The sequence below is a fragment of the Gekko japonicus genome, unplaced genomic scaffold, assembly GCF_001447785.1.
Source record: "Gekko japonicus isolate JY-2015 unplaced genomic scaffold, Gekko_japonicus_V1.1 scaffold138, whole genome shotgun sequence".
In the NCBI taxonomy this organism is placed as follows: domain Eukaryota; kingdom Metazoa; phylum Chordata; class Lepidosauria; order Squamata; family Gekkonidae; genus Gekko; species Gekko japonicus.
The window spans coordinates 347,272-366,433 of NW_015163096.1; the positions used below are offsets into that span (position 1 = coordinate 347,272).

A 19,162-nucleotide genomic window follows, 5' to 3' on the forward strand; every position below is an offset into this window, starting at 1 on the left:
TGCACAGAGGAATAGCTATTGCAAGTTGGGAAGCTGGAGCAAGGAAGAACAAGGGGATGACATCATTCCCTTTCCATGGCATTTGCAGGAGGAGGAAGAATTATTTCACCCCTTTGCCCCTCCTAAAAGAAATCAACCCGGACTGTTCCCTGGAAGGCCAGATAATGAAACTGAAGCTCAAATACTTTGGCCACCAAATGAGAAGGGAGCACTCACTAGAGAAGACCCTGATGCTGGGAAAGATTGAAGGTCAAAGAAGACAGGGACGAAAAAGGATGAGATGGTTAGACAGTGTCATAGATGCAACGAACATGAAATTGAGCAAACTTCAGAGGACGGCAGAAGACAGGAAGGCCTGGCGTGATCTGGTCCATGGGGTCGCGAAAAGTCAGACTCAACTGTGCGACTGAACAACAAAAAAAGTGCAGCTCCCCCACCCCAACCTGCACGGCTGTTTCTCCACGCAGGTTCTGTGACCCCAAGAATTATATTTCTGGGTGCTGGAATGGAGAGAAAGCTGGGAAAGCTCCTTGTTTCATGCACGGATTATTGGATACAGGCCACTGTATTAGACAGATTAACTGTCTGCCTCAGTATAAGGCAGCTTCATATGCTAGATTTGATAAGATTTGATAAGAGCGGTGGGGGGGATCAACTATTTCGAAATAGCCATGCTGAGGACAAAATTTCCCCCATTTCCTCAAGGCTTCCTTTCTTCCCAAATAAATAAAGGAATCAAGTATATGGATTTTTTCCCCCAGATATGAGAAACTGCTGGAGTGACAGGAAACCAGAAGCTCTATTATATGGTCATGACAGAAGCATTAATCACATAACATTCTTGAAAGAAATTCAAAACTTATCAGGAAAAAGCACCAGCCAGAAAGTACTTAGAGACATTTCTATAACTGTCTGAAATCAGAATACATTCTTCTTGTCAGTTGTCATGTTAGTGTCCACTAAGCTACTAGAAGAGCTTTTGAGGATGAAAGACTATCTGCTACTTTACATCTAGGTCCCTTTGACAACAGCCTGTCTGACTCTGGATGTTGTGAAGTAATCTAATGCAGCATTTATTGTACTGCACTGATTTGTCTGCCCCCCCCCCTTTGATTGCTATTTTATGGTACATGTGGTTGGGTTTCAGTGAAAGATGTTGATAGCAGAAAGAATACTTTGAGGACTGTCATTTACAGGGAGTGGTTTAGATAACTCGTTTTCATTCCTTTTGTGTTGGTGCATTAGCCATGAAGTGGAAAGTGACACACTGTTGTTCTTGTCTAGCAGCAGTAATTTTTTTAATAGATTACTCCACTTCACTAGCGTAGGTAGGCTGCTTAATGACCAAACATTTGGAGAAGCCTGTTTACGCCTTAAAAATGAGGTACAGAAGTTGTTTATTCCACACAGGTGATTTTCAAAAAGATCTCATAGACATCTCAGACAGACTTTATGATGTGCACATTTTATAAGTGCAAATTGGCAATCTGGTCATAGATTGTTGGCTGTGTGCACTTGTTCTGGAAAATTCACCAATAAAAAAGCCAGTCACCAACTGTATCATGTTGCACTGAAATCACAGAAGCAATTAGCTATAGCAGTCTTATGTTAGATAGAGGCATGGATGCACTTTAACAAGCATACACTGAGAACTACATGGTGCGGGGTATAGAACTTTACACACATTTGCTTCTTTAACTGTTACTGATATTAGAGCCTGCCAACTTTGTCTGTTGTTGAAATATAAATATGGTTTGTCATAAGCTTCACAGTAAATGTTCCATAAATTGGGGGGGGGGGAGAGAACAACAGTAAAAAACAAACCATGGAGAGGCAGAGCAGCTGCTTTAGCTGATGACATAAAAGATTAAAATCTGAAAATCTACTACCCCAAAAGAATGATAGGTAAAATTACATAGAAATATCTTCAGGGTAAGATCCCATGCAGGCAACAAGCTGAGGAAAGGTGTGCTTTCCCAGTGTATAGTGGTGTTTAAGCCTGGAGAATTCAGCAATGAAACACACTTTAGTCACTGTGTTTCCTGTACCCAAGCCAAATTTAATGAATCACATATCAGATGAAAGTATACTTTATTAGAGTCAGCAGCATGTCCTTGGAAAAGACAAAGATGGCTTGGCTTTCTGTGTTCTAAATCATGTTCAGAATGAACCTTAATCCACCAACATATATTGATTGATGGTGGCTTCCTATACAATTTGTCTAACTTCAAAAGTCAACAGGTGCCACTGACTGCAGTGACCTCAGGAATTAACTAGTACAAATTCCAAAGTTCTTTGCCCATAAATGCCAGCTAGATTTCAGAGATAATTGCAACAGAAAAACATTTGGAGTTGGACTTTTAATACAGTGACAGAGTACATGCTATACAATGATCCGATATTATGAGTCAACCGTAATATCCTACTCCTATTTTGTACTCGATCTAGTCTGCACAGGGCCGCTTAAAATCAGAAATAAGAGAACCCCAAAATCATATAATCCTGCTATATGAGCCTGCTATGTGGGGAGGGTGGGATATAAATCTGATAAAATAAAATTAAAATAAATAATCCACATGCTAGATCCAAACCACAGTGTGCCACAATGAAAGATGGGAACTACATCCTAGTGCAAGGAGAGGAAACTCAGCAAGCAAACTGAAGCCACAGACAAGAAGGAAAAAAAGGAAAAGATCAGCTACTTCATCCCTCATGCTAACCTGGCTTAAACTGTTCAATCACCACACCATTGCTTTCATCTAACTACCTGGGCCCCTGGTTAAAGGGCATATAATATAGCAGCCTTGCTGAAGCTAAGTAAGTATGGGCTTGGTCAGTGCCCAGAACTCCCCTCCCCATGACAGCAAATAAGCCACCTTGAATTCCATGAATGAAGACAGGTGGAATATAAGTGCAAACAATCAGTAAGTAATACCCCAAGTGTCTTCCAGATTAATAGAAACAGGACAAGCTGATTGCCCACAACTAAGCAACAACTAAGCAACAATTGCCCACAACTAAGCAAGCATCTACAAGGGTTGAGGAGCTTGAGCAGGCTACTTTCCCCTCCCCTCTTTTTCTCCCTTTCACTGATTCTCAACTGCTCAAATATCCTGAGTGTTTCCTCATCAAGCCATACTTACATAATAGGGGAGACGCTTTGATCAAGCCATTTTGGTGTGGGAAGGATTTCTTTTTCCCATAGTTAATTTACAGTCAGAGAATTAGATAAATGAGGGTAATATGGTGGGCCTTTGTGTAACAAGCCTCCCACCCCCCGGGAGTAAATATGTTAGAGATGAAGGTTAGCCTATAGCAGTGGTTCCCAAACTGAAACTCAGAATGGGTTAGGACTCTGTCACAGGAGGGTCTGCACAAACAGGAGGGTCTGCATAGTTGCCAGTTGATTGAATGGCAAACTATGGCTTGCCAGAATAAAAAAGTCAGGGAGGTATTCTGAATGCATGTGGGGGAAAGGGCATGAACCTGCAGTTAGAGTACTGAGCCTGTATGTGGGGAACCATAGTTCAGATACCTCATTCAGTTATAAAGCTTACTGGGTGGCCTTGGGAAGGCACGGTTTCTTAGCTTAATTTACCTCACAGAATTGCTATGAAGCTGAGGCACCACTCTGAAGTCCTTGAAGGGTGTGTGATATAAATGTTTCAAATATCATAATAAATAACTAACCCATATTTCAGCCCAAGGAAAATGTAGGCAACTATTTTTAGTTGCTATATCAATGTCATTAAGGATTACAGCCACAAGGGTGCTCACACATATTGAATTATCTCTTCTCAGCAGCTGACTAAAAATAATGCAATATTGGTAGATTTATTTAGAAGCAGTACAGTAAAATGTAAAAAACCAGCAGCTGCAAATCCTTCACAGAAGGTTCCTATCTGTAAGACTGGCCAGTGCAGACCTGAATGGATGGAAAAGTTGTGATAGCTCTCATCATTGAAGGCTTAAGAAGAGGATACATCACAACTCTCATTAATGCCTCAATAAATCCTTCCCAGAGTCTGAAGGTTGGCCTTGATCACATTTAGGTCCTTTTCCAGTTTTTCAGTTCTCAGATATTATGGAACTGTATGGTTATATTACATATCCTCCAAGCTTTGCTTGGATATTCATAATTAAAAATATCCAAAATGGTTCAGATGATACTAATAGACTAATAGTCTTCAAGTGCTATGATTATATTAGATATTCGAAAACCTTATGTTTCAATGTAATTACTTCATAAATAATTACTCCTCCCTGGTTGTGCATGTGGATGTTTGTTTATATGTTTTTATTGTATTGCTAAACATTTACATATACATTTTAAATGTTATTTTAAAGTTTAAATGTTTTAATGCCTGATGGTAGCTGCCTTGGGGACCCTATTTGTGTTGAAAGGCAGCATATAAATGTTTTAAATAAATAAAACCAACATCTCCAGTTTGATTTTTATACTTTACGTGAGCAAGTTGCAATTAGAGAGAACCCTGCCAACCCATCAGCTACACACAAATTCTGACTTTACTTACTGATTCCTTGAAAGAGTTCTTCAATGTTAATTGCATTTTTTGCACTGGTCTCAACGACAATTGCGCCTATAGACTCCGCATATTCTTTGGCATCTTTCATGGGGACTTCCCTAAAACAAAGGTTTAGAAGTTAAATTGTTGTGCATGCAAATAAAGCATTCAGGAAGTCTTATCCAGAGTTGTAATACCACTGATATTTTATTGCTGAATAATTCTGTTTCCCAAATTATTTAAACCCATAATTAGTACCAAACTGGTTCTCCCTAAACTCATGGAAAGAGATGGGAGAGTAGACTGGAATTCCAAGGCAAGATATGAAGGAATACTAAATTGCTGGAAAGTATTTGACAAATGGAATTAACTTCCTGTTGAATGCTTGAAACCACAGAGCCTAATCCAGTGTTCTGTACTGCCTTGGCAACACAACATAGAATTCAGCACTGAAACAAGATTATGTACTACAATGATACCTAGAAGGAGAGATGTAAAATTAATTTCCAGGAAAAAACAGTATTTTTCTTGGGAAAAAAGCAGAAATTTGGGGGACAATTGCAATATATATTCAGTCCTTGCTTTCCTATCAAGCTTAAACTTCTTTTACTGATTAAACAACATAAAATGCAACATTTATAACCTAGCACATAAAATTGCCATATTTTTGGAATTTAAAACTATATATATAAAAAAATCTACCTAATATTTGAGAAAGAGTTGCAAACACTACACCCTATGCTACCATAATTATTGTATCTTCAATTCTGACATCTGTGAGGCAGGGAAACCATTTAAATTGAAAGTAGAAAACAAATTTTGTAGTAAAAAATGTGCATTATTTAGACTCTCCCAGAGTCACAATAGAGAGGATTGCCAGTAAATTTGGATATTAAGCTAAAAACTTCAAGACACTGAAAATACTGAACTCTTAAATAAGGTATTATCATTAAACATACTGTAGCATATTTTTAGATGAACAGAGGTAAAAATGGATTGTGTCAATGGAGACCCAGTTCAAGGAGGTTAGTAGGAAATCTGTTGAATTTTCCCAAAGAACTCCACAGCTTTGTTGAATAAGGCAGAATTCCAGTGAAAAACAGGCTACAAAGCCGATCAGTAAGATAAATGTTCCATGTGTATACGGAAGGCTTTCTTGTGCCAGTACTACTTCTATGAACTGGCATTCAGTGGCTGTCTACCATGTGTTTGGCACCAACCCAATTCATCTTGCTGAAGCACAGCACAGTGAATTTTGACATATTATGTGGCTCACTCTCTACTATCTGATTGCAATTTGTAATAGTCTTCTGGTTTATGAGTCAAGCAACTATCTGTTTGAGAACATTAAAGTAATAAATCTAAATTAGCTAAATGAGGCAAATAGAAAGAACCGAAAGCATTTCATTCATGCTGCTTTGCCAACACAGCGCCTTTCTGCCTGATATTCCAGCTATGCAGTGTAGATTGTTGCTTACAAATGCTTAAGTCATAGCCACCAATGTGTTCCCAAAACAGAACAGGACCTTATGTTAGTATGATTTGTAAAGATTAATTGTCCAAAAAAGTATATTAGTGTACAACTCTTTCTGTACGAAAGACAATAAGGGGATCCCAGTTAAACTATACTATATCCTTTGGCAGGTCCAGTTACCAAGAATATTCTAGTTAATGGGTGCACTACAAATGGATATTTATTTTGGCTACTAATAATCCCTTCTATTTATTTTGTTTATTTAAACATTTTTATGCTGCCTTTCCACCCAATTTATGGTCCCCAAGACAGCAAACAATCAAATCAAAAACAAACTTTTAAAAATATACATTATAAAAACAATGAAAACAACAATTTAAAAAAATTAAACAAATTAAACAATTAAACAAAAATAAACAAAATACATAAGCAGGAAGTCGGGTTCGTGAGAGAATACCAAAAACACCCGGAAGTGACGCGACCACGCCGGGCACGCTGGGGGTGGGGCCACAACCATCCAAGAGAAAACCATAGAGTTTTCCCTCGGATGACCGTGGCCCCGCCCCCAATGTGCCCGACGCGATCGCGTCACCTCCAGGCGACGTGCACGTCGCATGCTTTGGGGTGGGGTTCCCCCCGGGGCCCAATCCGCCGCCGGCGGGTAACGGGCCTCTGGGGCGAGGGTTTCCCCGCCCCCCGGGGGGACTTGGCAAGCCTAATACCAAATGAAACAGACAAGTTTTCATACACTCGCAGAAGACTACAATTGAGGGGGACAGATGAACCTCTACTCTTTAAAAAGATAGAATGTATACTTTTGAGATCCCTATGTATTTCCCAGGATTTCATTCTAAAAGGTCAGCTGAAGCCCTCCCCCCCCCCAAAGTGGCCCCATAAAGAATCCAAGCAGGCAGTTTCTGGGTAACCTGCTTGCCCACACAGATCATCCAGAATGTGAGAGCACCTAATGCTGAGTGCTGAACATTCACCTTTGAAGGACTAAGATTTTTATCCAGAAAGAGAGAAGAGTCCACAAACAGTGGTTCAACTAGTTTTGTGTGTTCAGCTTTACAGTGAATTACCTGTTTAAACAGTCTTATCATATTATTCCATCAGTTTTTAGTGATTCCTGGAGTTGTGAACAATGTACAAATATGGAAGAGAACAGTAGCTTAAATATGGAAGAGAACAGCAATGCAATTCTGACCAGAATTACACCCTTCTAAATCCACTGCAGTCAGAATTACACCCTTCTAAATCCACTGCAGTCAATGGCCTTATCAGGATGTAACTAACACAGATTGCACTGTTACAAACACCACTTTGGTATTCGAAACTACAAACAAACAAGCAGGGATACAAATGACAGGTGAGATGATCAGCTTACAGATGGGAGACCCAGCCCAGTGCAACAATCTAGCTAGCAGTCACTCAAGGGACATGGGCCTTGTTTTCTGTGACATTCAGATGCAAAATACGGATCTTCTCTGACATAATAAATCCATACTCGTCACCACATAGTATCTCATAAATGTAAGGCAGAGAGACTTGTGGATTATTCCATCCCTACATGAGATAGCAGGTGCATCACTGGGAGAAAAACTGGGGAGACTTTTGGCTGGGGTGGAATCTTTATATTCACATAACAATTTGACTGTAATGCTATATCCTGGAGCACTCATCTTTGATTCAATAGCCCTCCAGTGTTAATCAGGCAATTTTTGGCTTTACAAAGAGAATGCAAATGATTTAATACTGTGGTAAACTGCTGTTTTAATGTAGTCTAGATTAGTGGAATGTGTCAATTTAATGTCAGTAATAGCACAACAGTTTTTCAACAAACCAATTCACTTACAAAACATTGCCATAAACTTGCACTAATTTCAAGCACGATTAACAAATTTCACTAAATGGACTATAAATAGGGCTTCAAGATGCTTCACCATACTGCACTGTAAAACACTATCTGGCTCCAGGCAATTATGGCCAGTCACCAAAAAGTAAAAACAGAACTTCAAGTCAAGATAAATTGTTTTATTGGCTTGGTAGGACCTTATGTCAATGCAGTCATGAGGAAGTACAATCCTAAGCAATGTTATACCCTGCTAAAGTAAATGAAAATTAACTAGTATAACTCTGCTTAAGACTGCATTATTACAGTGCATTCCTACCTACACACTGTGAAGTAAGTCCCATTAAATAAGACTTACATCTAAGTAAACCTGCATAGGCTTGCACTTTAAAAACTTCAAGTGTCTCTTTTGCCCCTGCTTATTATAAAAGAATGCAGGGGAGAACAAGCAATTTGAAGACAAAACTTCAATACGTTACCTAATATCAGCAAGATCACATTTGTTTCCAGCAATGGCCATTACAATATTTTCAGGACCATGTTCTTTTAGTTCTTTCACCCATTTCTTCAGTGTGTGAAATGAATCCTAAATTAAACATACAAGGTAATATCAAAGATCTTTCAGAATGCATGCACTGCATTTTTAAAACCAACTGTAGAAGGTAAGATACTAAAATCCTTAATGGTATGAGAATTCCAAACAAGATAATGTATGGTAAATGCCATTACCAGCATGAGTTGGTTGGATATAACATGCACCAGTTAAATCAAAGTAACCACAACTGAAACCAACAATGCATTTATTGTTAAGAGAACTGAAGATCTAAGAGTGGTTTCTCACACATACATATATAATTCACCACTTGCTCTTAACATATGTAGAAGCTGAAAGTGGCAAGCAGCCAGTCCCCAGCTTCAGCTTATTTTAACAGAGTTCGCTATCTCACAGCTGAGGCAACACTTGTTCTTTATTTGTTGTTGTTCAGTTGCACAGTCGAGTCTGACTGAGTAAAAATGTTGGCCGAGAGGCCATCCTAATTATTTCTTGATTATTGGTGTATTACTCTTCATGCCACATGCAAAAATTACTTATTTGAGTGCATACCCACCCTATTCCAAAAGCTCTGACCAATCGGCAATACATTTACAAGAACATATAATTCTTCTAACAAATAAGAACATACAATACATTTACAAGAACATATAATTCTTGTAACAAATAAGAACATACAATACATTTACAAGAACATATAATTCTTGTAACAAACCAGAACATACAATACATTTGCAGAACATATAATAAGAGCAGGTATTTTGGATAACCCAAATTTCACATTTTTCCCCCTCTCAGGAGTTGTACTTGCATGTTGCACACACAATTAGGGATGGGCACGAACTGGAAACATGTGGTTCGTGGCCAAACCATGAACTGGGAGGTTCATTCATAAACTGAACCGGTTCATGGTTTGTGGTCCCGCAAACCCAGTTGAAAGCAGTCCTTTTCAACAGGGTTTGCAGAAAGCCTGATAAAAAGTCACTCAGCTGTTTCAACTGTCTTGTACTTTAAAGGGACTGCAAAAGACAGCCCGAAACAGCTGAGCAGTGAGGAGCAGGCTACTCCCTGCCACTCAGCTGTTTTTGGCTTTTGAGGGGAACAGAAAGCAGAGGTTTAAAGGGACTTTGAGTCCTTTAAAACTCTGCTTTCTGCTCTGTCCATGAACTGCCACAAATGGCTGTAAAAGTTCATGGAAGTTTGTGATGTTCATGAACAACAAATAGGGCAAAATTCATGATGCATTTTGCTTCGTGGTTTGATGTGTGCCCATCCCTACACCCAATGCCATACTTCCAAAGAACGATTTTAAGTTTTCAAACTTGTTTTAATTACAGCCTGAAAAGATTCAAAGGCAGTCTGTGAAGTAGCACTGGGGATGGCTGTTTTTAAAAAAATATCCTACTAGATTAATAAATCCTTAGCGCTTTTCAGATGTTATTTTCTATGACAAAATATCAGTCTGGTAAAGGTTCTGGATTTGTGCATTATCTCTCCTCTGTGGCTCCAGTGTGGACAGAAAACAACAGGCTTCTGACCAGGTTTCTTGTGTGCTCCTGTAGCAGCGTTCTAGATTATAGACTTTGTAAAAAAGGATGGTTTTGTTCAAATGTAAGTGCCCATTTAGAGAGCTGCTGAAATCAATGGGATTCTTGGCACTAGATATCTGCACAGGTTTTCATGCAAATAAATGAACTCCACAACTTCCATAAAGCTCACTGCTGCTGCACAGGAAGGCAATAACAGCAATATTTCATTATGCTAATACACCAATTAATTGTGCTGACACTCCTGAGCTAAAACTAAATATATGATTTAATTTGCTGGGGATGTAAATTGTAGGCTACCTATTTCTCCCATTCATTAAATGTCTATCCAGTCATGTAACTTATATCAGACAGATTTCTTATTAAAATTCAGAATACATTATTTGATTATGGACCTCAGGTTTTTTCCTCATTTTTATATCTTTTTCTCTTGGAAATAAATACTGAACATTTTTTTCCTCATCCCTACATTTCTTTGTCTTAAAAGTGAATAGCCCAATATTCAGCATTCAGAACAAACACAAGTTCGTAAACTAATTAAAATGAATTTGTGTCTGTACAGTTAGATGTCCAGATGGCCTCCTATGGTGTTATCAATTGTGAAGGGTGAAATCATGTATTACTCATTCCCATTCCCAAGATCTTAAAACAACATGAAACTGTATATTTATTTAAACTGTGACTGGTCAACTATACCAACAACTACTTGTATTTATAATGTGTGTTAACCTTTGAAGAACTAGGAGATCTGGATGAGAAATGGAATCCTCAGACTCTCCCCCCACTGTTCCACAGTCGGCCTTGCTGGGACAGTTTTGCAACTGTTCTTGTTCTTTCACTGTTATGAGTATGCTGGTTTTTTCTTTCCCAGAGGGTTACTGGGCCTCTTGTACCAACAAATGGGACTTACAGTCATGCCATTTCACTAGTTAAGATATCCTTGTTGCTGCTCCAAAGAGGGAGTCTTTCGGAATTCTAACAATATAGTTGATCTTTCATCTATCACCATCAAATAACATTTGTTATTTGAAAATTAGCTCGTAAAATAGTTTTATTCCATCCAAACTACAGATACCATCTATAAAAATTATAATCCAATACAGAATTAAATGTGCACATTCTCAATAGAACTTCACTATGTTTTAATGAAAAATCACAATCCAGTGCATGGTAAACTGCATTAATTTTCCCTTCCAGTCATACTTGTCTGGTTAATTTTAAATGATCCAAAGAAAAGAGCTTCTAATAAAATCTAGAAAACCATTGAAAATACGACACACTAATCTTTGTTTGGGCTACCTAACCCTAACAGTAAAATACTGACAAAATACAAAGGAAAGAGCCATGCAATGCTTGGTTGAATTATCTTTGAACTCATGAGACAGCAATCCTGAACAGATTTACTCCAAATCCCACTCAGGGACAGGGCTTACTTTTGGGAAAGTGCTGTTAGGATTGCACTATGAGTATGCTACATACTAATGATAAGATAAATGTGATTGGATAGCTTACCTGTTTGGTGATATCATATACAATAACAGCTGCTGCTGACCCACGATAGTACATTGGTGCCAATGAGTGAAACTATGAAAAATTTAATATAGACACATTATAAGAAAGCAGTTGAATTCTTACATTTGACAAAATTTCACCTATCAATGGATTACCAAGTTTTGGACCTCTCTATGTATCAAAATTCCACTTGATCTAGATGATCTTCTTAAACTTAACCTGATTCACTCTTTGACGAAGCAAATGAAGGATTGGCACAATTTATGTCTATTTTGGTTTGATATAATTTACTTACTTGAAACTGTAATATTTCCCAAATTATTGTTCTACTTTAGAACTCTTCCTCTTACTATACCTTATAGAATTCTGCATTCTTGGCAACTTAGTTTTCATAAATTGATATAGGGCTATAAAAACCCCTGAATTGATTTTAGAATCCTATGTAGACCTTTCAAATTAGGTGATCTCAATGTTCCAGACATAAAAAAATATTATTTAACTTCTCATCTTCATAATATAATTTCTTTCATGAACCCTAAATTATCTTTATTTAGTTAGATTGGAAAAATTTTGAACAAGCACATATTTCGCAGAAATGTAAACAAGAAGTTATTTGGAATGCAAGTTCTGAAAGACCGATCTCAATTAAATCTAATCCTTTTTAGCCAGTGATTTGAATATTTGGGATCAGTTCAGAACTCATCTTGTTTCTTCCCCTTCTTCTATGTCTACTTTTCTTGGTCAGAGCTGGTTCAAGCCGGGTGAATCTCCTTTTGAGTTTTCTGCATGGAGACAGACTGTTTTAATATGTCTGATAGATGTCTCTAAAAATGGTCTTATTTTAGGAAAATCCACTTTAGAAAAATCTATAGGTGTCACCTTGCCTCGGTACCAATATTTACAAGTTAAGCACCTAATAGAAAGCGCTTCCATACAAAAATCTTTACATACTCCTCTTACTGCTTTTGAACATTTATTGAAAAAACACTTACTAAATACCAAAGGATTTTACTCGGTATAGGTAAAAAACAACTGTTCCCATACCAGAAAGCATGGAACACTGATTGCAAACTTAATCTCTCTGAGTCACAATGGTCTGAAATTTGGCTCTCAAATATTTATTCTACAAATATAATTAATATTAAGCAATTATCATTTAAGCTTTTGACTTGCTGGAACTTGACACCTGTCAAGTTACATCATGTACAACTGACTAAACAACCTTATTGCTGGAAACAATGTAACCAAAAGGGTAAATATATTCATACTTAGTGGGAATGTCCTTTCATTCAGGTATATTGTCACAAAATAATAAGACAAATCAAACTTATTACTACTCATGATGTACCACTGCTTTCAGAAACCATTCTTCTCAACTTTTGGCATGATCACAATATTCCTAAACATAATCAGGACCTAATTTCTATCTAATCTCCTGACAGCAACAAAACTAGTGTTGGCATCAAGATGGAAGGATAAACAACCTCCAACTGTTACTCAATGGATCAACAAATTATGGGACTTCTTTGTAATGGCTAAACTATCTGATCAAATTCATCTATCTGAATCACCAAAGTATAATTCGAACTTTGCAGAGCATTGGTTTCCAGTCCTGTCTTACCTTGCCACTAAAAACGGTCTGTATATGAATTCTTACATTTGTACAAGTTAACAAGAGGCAGTATGATTACATTATGCTATTTCATTGCTACATTAAGCAAAAACGATTAAAGCCTCATATAATAGAACATGCTGTTTTCCTAATTCAGTAACAATCAGAGAAGGGAGGTGAATAGTTAAATCTGTTCTAGAATGTTGAACTTGAGTGACAGGCTGCTCCTTTTCTCTAACTGGCTAGCACCAGTTGAGAAAGACTATATAGTCAGTCAGTCAGTCAGAGAGGCAGTTCAGCAGCAGTTACTATTCAGTAAAGTAAAAGTTCAGCTAAAGGAGTAGATGTCTGAAGAGTCTGACTAAAAGTCTGCCCAGATTATCCGGAAGTATGGGCTAGGTTATCACCAGTATGCAGATGACACCCAGCTCTATCTACTCTTTATATATATATATTTATATAAATTTATATAAATATATATAAATTTTTATTCCTTTTTTACTACAAAGGGAAAGGGAAATACGGGATAACACTAACCAATAATAGCCATTTCTATCATTGTCAATATAAAGGAAAGAGAAAAATACAGGAATAAAACTGGGTGCCCTATTTTTAAATTAATAAAGCTAAAACAAACTCATTTAGCCAAATTGAGTACATCATAGTTTCAAATACAAAATAACCTTTCAGAGTTTCATTACATGCATTAATTATCTTCTGTGTTTATTCTTAACATATTTCAGTCGGACTTTAAGAGTTTTAGGAGCTATTTCTCCTTTTTCGGAGTCAGATTCTTCGGAGGAACTGTCAGGAATAGATATGCTGTCTTCAGACTCATAATCGTTCTTTTCTGTTTGTATACTGTCCTGTTTTCCCTTTATCCTTAGACGTTGTTTGTTGCTGTTCCAAGAACATCTTTGCTTTTTGGGCAGAGTCAATCTTCTCTTTTTTGCCATTATAGTTGAAAATAAGGCCTTCTGGAAATGTCCATCTGAAGGGAATGGAATGGTTATGTAGAAACAATGTGAAGTTTTTATACTGTCGTCTCCTCTTCTGTATCTCAAATGGAATATCTTTTAAGATCTTCGCTTCTTCACCTTTGATTTTCAGGGATTTCCCATTTGTCGCTTTCAAAATGACATCTCTGGTAGATCTTTTGGAGAATTTAACAAATATTTCACCAGGCAGTCAATAAACCATATCCATGTCGCTTTGTAGACAATCCACTTTAAAATCTGTCACTGGTGCCAATGCTTCGCTAAATAACTCCTTTAAATTCTCCCCTTTCTGTTCTGGGATACCTTGAAATCGCAGGACATATGATGATTTCTCCATTTGTAGCTGTAACAATTGCTCTTTGTCGGAGATCCGCTCTTTTTCCACGGCCACCAGTCTCTTTTTAATAGAATTTGCCTTAGCATCAACTTGTTTCACAGCTTTGTCAGTTTCGCCTGCCCTTTTAACTGTATCCACCAATTGTTTCTGGAAACAGTTAAGTTGATTCAAGTTTATTTTGTCTAGAGTCCAAGCCCTTCCTAGTTAAAGCCTATGTCTGCTAATCTATCTATGTGAAATTTCTTTGTCACTCACCTAGTAGGATTTGCCAGGTCCTAAGATATGCCAATTATAATAGTGCTACTGTTTCATAGAAGAATCTTCCCTTTGCTGCCAGACTATCCTTATATATTAAATAGGTCTACAGAGTGTCCCTGAAAATCATGATTCAACAGCTCTCACTTTCCTAAGCCTCAGGTATCAACCCCTTCTTTACATATTCCATAACTCATTGGCTATATAGTTAGTTTCCTCACTGGGTAAAAAGCCTTTTTACCCCCTTAAAGGGAGGGGTTGTCAGGCACAGAAGTGGACAGCAGGTAAGACAAGATGGAAAATTCAAGTCAGTTCAAAGGTCAGAAAGCCAAAAGGTCAGAGATAGGGTCCATAAGGTATAGCAGAAGCATGGCCAGGATCAGTCCAATTAGTCAGGAACCAGGATCTGCAGAACTAGCAAAGTATGGGCAAGTTGTTCAGACTGAAGAGCCCAGCCTGGACGCAGCAGGTAAATACCTCCAGGCTACTGGTTCCCAACAGACAGAGTGTACTTCCTCTGCTAGCCATCTTCGGAAAGGCACCATGGTGCAGAAGAGATTGATCCAGCATCTCTTCCCTGGGAATGCAGAACAAGGCACTTGAGCTCTTGGCCCTGGGTTCAGGGTAAAAGTTCCTACAGTACCTGACATGAGTCCACATTTTTTACAAGAATCTGTATCAGTGCTTCTCAGTAGGTAGCTGTTACTACAACGGTGGTGCTTAAAGATCGTATCGGCACCCTTGATGGGAGACCATTAAACACAGGTAACTGCTGTGCTTAGAAACAACATACATGGCTGAGGCCATCTTGGAAAATGGCTTAAGACTAAAGACTATATCTTCCTGCATTTATATCTGGCACCACTCAGTATCGAAATGATTTTATTTTTCTATTTTGATACTTTCCCTCATTTCTGTCTGTAACTTCTTCTCCTTCTCATCATCATCATCATCATCATCATCATCATCATCATCATCATCATCATCATCATCATCATCATCTTCATCTTCATCATCATCATCATCATCATCATCATCATATTTCTTCAACTTATACCCTGCCCTCCATGCCGAGGCAGGCTCAAGGTGGCTTACATAAGAAATAAATACAAAATAACGGTTACATTTATCATAAAACCATCTAAAAACAGTTCATTATAAAAAAAAATCAATATCGTGAAGTGCTAGCAGTGTCTGTTATAATGCAATTGTTTAGTAATGGCAGTACCATGGCCGAGTTCAGACTGGCAGTTTGGCCCGGCAGCCAAACATTTCAGTAGCGGTTCACTAGCGGATTAAGGGGGCAGGTTCACACAGGCACATCTGTCAGGTGTCTCCCAGCCGTACTCAAGCCATCTTGTGCCGCTTCCCCTCCGAGTTTAAAAGATACCAGGTGAAAGTGGTAGCAAACCGTGTGTAGAGCGGGTTGATTCCAGCTCCCTGAGTGTGACCGCAAGCGCTGCTAAGGCGAGAACAAACAGCAGTAATTGATAATAGGCACCGGCTGTTTCCGTGGAGAGGCGCTGTCAGGGCCTGCGCGATCATGTCCTATTTGCTGCTGTGCCCATGCGCATGGGCACATGCAGCCCAGCATGGAAAGAGCTGCTAACAGCCCGCCAGGGCGGCCCAACACTGTGAACGCTCTGTTGCGCTTCCTCCACGGTATCATCCCGCTTCATTCACTGCGGTGTGAACGGGAATACCCCAACCAAGCTGTTCCAGGTCTGTCCCGGTTTTTCTTTGCCACAACTCCCTAGCGCTTCAAATTGCCAGTCTGAACACGGCCCGTATGAGTGCATTCAGTGGACTATCTGAATATTCAGCTCATTGATTTTTCCCTGATGTAATTGGCAGGCATAGTCTCTGGATCGAAAAATATTTTGTGTGTAATGCCTTGTAAATTCTGGTTTTCCTTGTATAACTCATTTTTACTCTTATTATTCAAACTGTGCCTTAACTTCTTTCACAGACCACCAACTGTTTTCCATGTTTCAGTGACACACACCAAATTGTCTCCCTATTAATACTGGAATTTGTTTTACTTGTTATACAAAAGGTGTTCTGGTGGTCAAGTGCTAAATAATGGTGTTCTGAGTAATAGTAATCCTAGATGGTGCCAACTTGTGGTGTTTATACTTTTGGATCTTTGGATGCACCAAGTAGAACTGGGCTGCAGGGTCCCAGAGTCTAGGGTTCTTCACAGCCTTCTATTGTCTTTCTGCCTCAGTTCCTATTGTTCTATCAGCTGTTCCCTAAACTCCTAGCTCTTCTATGTGACAGACATTGAGTTAAATTGCAAATCTGCCTAATTCAAGCGAACACAAGATTAACTCATGACATGTTTAGAACATGATAGAGAAGGCGATGCCAACATCCTGGGCTTAGACAGGAAAAAAAATGTTCCAGGAAAGAGGAAGGCGATGATAATATGATTCAAGGCAGTTTTCCCTGCAGTGAGTTTTTTGCTAACTATGACATATGTGCAAACAACCTTAAATCTTTCAATTTTGGAGATTAGCAACAGTGCTTTAGTTTACAAAAGCAATATAATTTGGAAGGGAGAGTATGCTAAGAATCTGAGATTTAACCAGTGGCAACTCATATGATTTCATGTGACTCTTCATCAGACAAAAGATATAACCAAACATATTAGCCCACACAACCCCCCCCCCCAATCTACATCATGGCTCTTTATCAGGGCCAACCAAAATGACACAAAACATCAGCCACTCTCCTTTGATATGTTAAGAAAACACTGTCCAGTTTTCAAAGAAGATATAAGCACCTTAAAATGCAAAAATTTTCTCTGTTGGTTTTACAATTATTGTGCAGTATAAAAGACTTATTTTTACCCTGCTTTTTAAAAATAATAATAATGTATTTTCTATTTGTTCCAAGATCATGATTCTAAGAAGCAGCACATGCACAGGAAATACATGTAACTGCTCAAATAAATGGCCCATAGACGAGCAACCACATGATGGTAATGCATACTTTGATCTACCAAAGACAGCCTGAGGGGCCTTGTAATATCTATCTCATTGTTACTTTGATTAAGTTAAATGGTTCTTGTACTGGAACACATATATAGAGGGGTACGGCCAATTATCATTTGGAGAATGAGATGGTCTGCCTCAGGCAACAGATTATGGGTTACATTAAAGGGCAACAAACACAGTGTCCATTTATTTAATTCATTATTACCATCATTATGGCAGAGTGCCATTTGGACTTTTTTGCATCAGGCTGTTGTGGGTTGTCTCTCAACTAGAGGGAAGGTAAACTCTCTAAAAAAACTTGAGAGATGAGTACTGAGACATTACAAAATTGAGGGTTTATGCATAACTAGCAGTAAAGCCCGTTGTGAAAGCAATACAACGAGATCTAGAAAGAGGCTCTGGGGGAGTGCTCTGGCTTTGGGCAAACAGTGTCAATTTGCTGTGGTGACCTCAGCAGGGTATAATGACAGAGTTCACTGTTTTCTCCAGAGGAACTGATCTCTGCTACCTGAAGAGCAGTTGTAATTGTGAGTAATCTGTAGCCCTCACCTGGAGATTGGCAGCAATTGTTACCCAGGACAAAATGGCTGGTTTGGAGGGTGGAGTCTATGGCATTCTACCTGTCTGAGGTCCCACCCCTCTGCAAACCCCACCCTCTCCAGGCTCCACCCCTCAAATCCCCAGGAATTTGTCAGCATGTAGTTGGCAACCCCATCTCCTTCCCAGCTAGCCACCAACCTACCATTATCTGCCCCTTTGACTTCAGCTGACTTCTGCCCTCCCTTCTGCAGAGCAGTTGTAATTCTGAGTGCTCTCCAGCCCTCACCTGGAGATTGGCAACAATGGTTCCCTATGTGGGACTGACTGGTTTGGAGGGTGGAGTCTATGGCAGTGTACCTGTCTGAGGTCCCACCCCTCCTCAAACCTCACCCTCTTCAGGCTCCATCCCTCAAGTCTCCAGGAATTTCCCATCTGGAGTTGGCAACCCTATCAGGACTGGCCCCAATGTGTTTTCTCCCAAAGGCCAAAGTAGGTGACAGGACCAAGCTTAGTTGCCTACCAACAGGCACTGAGGGGAATGTAGGGTTGCCAGCTCTAAGGAGGGAAATACCTGGAGGTTTGGGGGGTGGATTCTGTAGAGGGCCGGGCGACGGAGGCATCGGCCTTCTGTCGCCCGCCTTGCCCCCCCAATCTCGGCCCGGGCGACTGCGTCCCCCGCCAGCGGCCGCCCGACTCCAGACCCCCCCGCCTCCTCCTCAAGCCCCACCCTCAGCAGGCTTCATCCCTAAAATATCCTGGAAGTTTCCAACCTGGAGTTGGCAACCCTATGTCCTTTCCACGCAACCATCAGCCAACTATCTGCCTGCCTGTCTTAAGTTTTACATCCCCCCCCCCACAGCCTCTGGCTAGGGAAAGGGCAGTCTTTCCCTGCAGTGGGAACCAAAGCAGCTGACATCATTCTCCTCTCCCCCGTATGATCCGCACAACTACCCTATG

The 19,162-nt window shown here is 39.4% G+C and overlaps 1 protein-coding gene across 1 annotated transcript in view; it reads right to left on the minus strand.

Moving 5' to 3' along the window:
* Nucleotides 1–19,162, minus strand: part of RAB31 (RAB31, member RAS oncogene family) — a 68,754-nt gene that overhangs the window by 4,536 nt on the left and 45,056 nt on the right. The window contains exons 4-6 of the mRNA XM_015406603.1: nt 11,465–11,536; nt 8,332–8,438; nt 4,536–4,645 (exon numbers count right to left, since the gene is read on the minus strand). Coding sequence (XP_015262089.1) covers nt 4,536–4,645; nt 8,332–8,438; nt 11,465–11,536 — 289 coding nt within the window. The remainder of the gene's footprint in view (nt 1–4,535; nt 4,646–8,331; nt 8,439–11,464; nt 11,537–19,162) is intronic.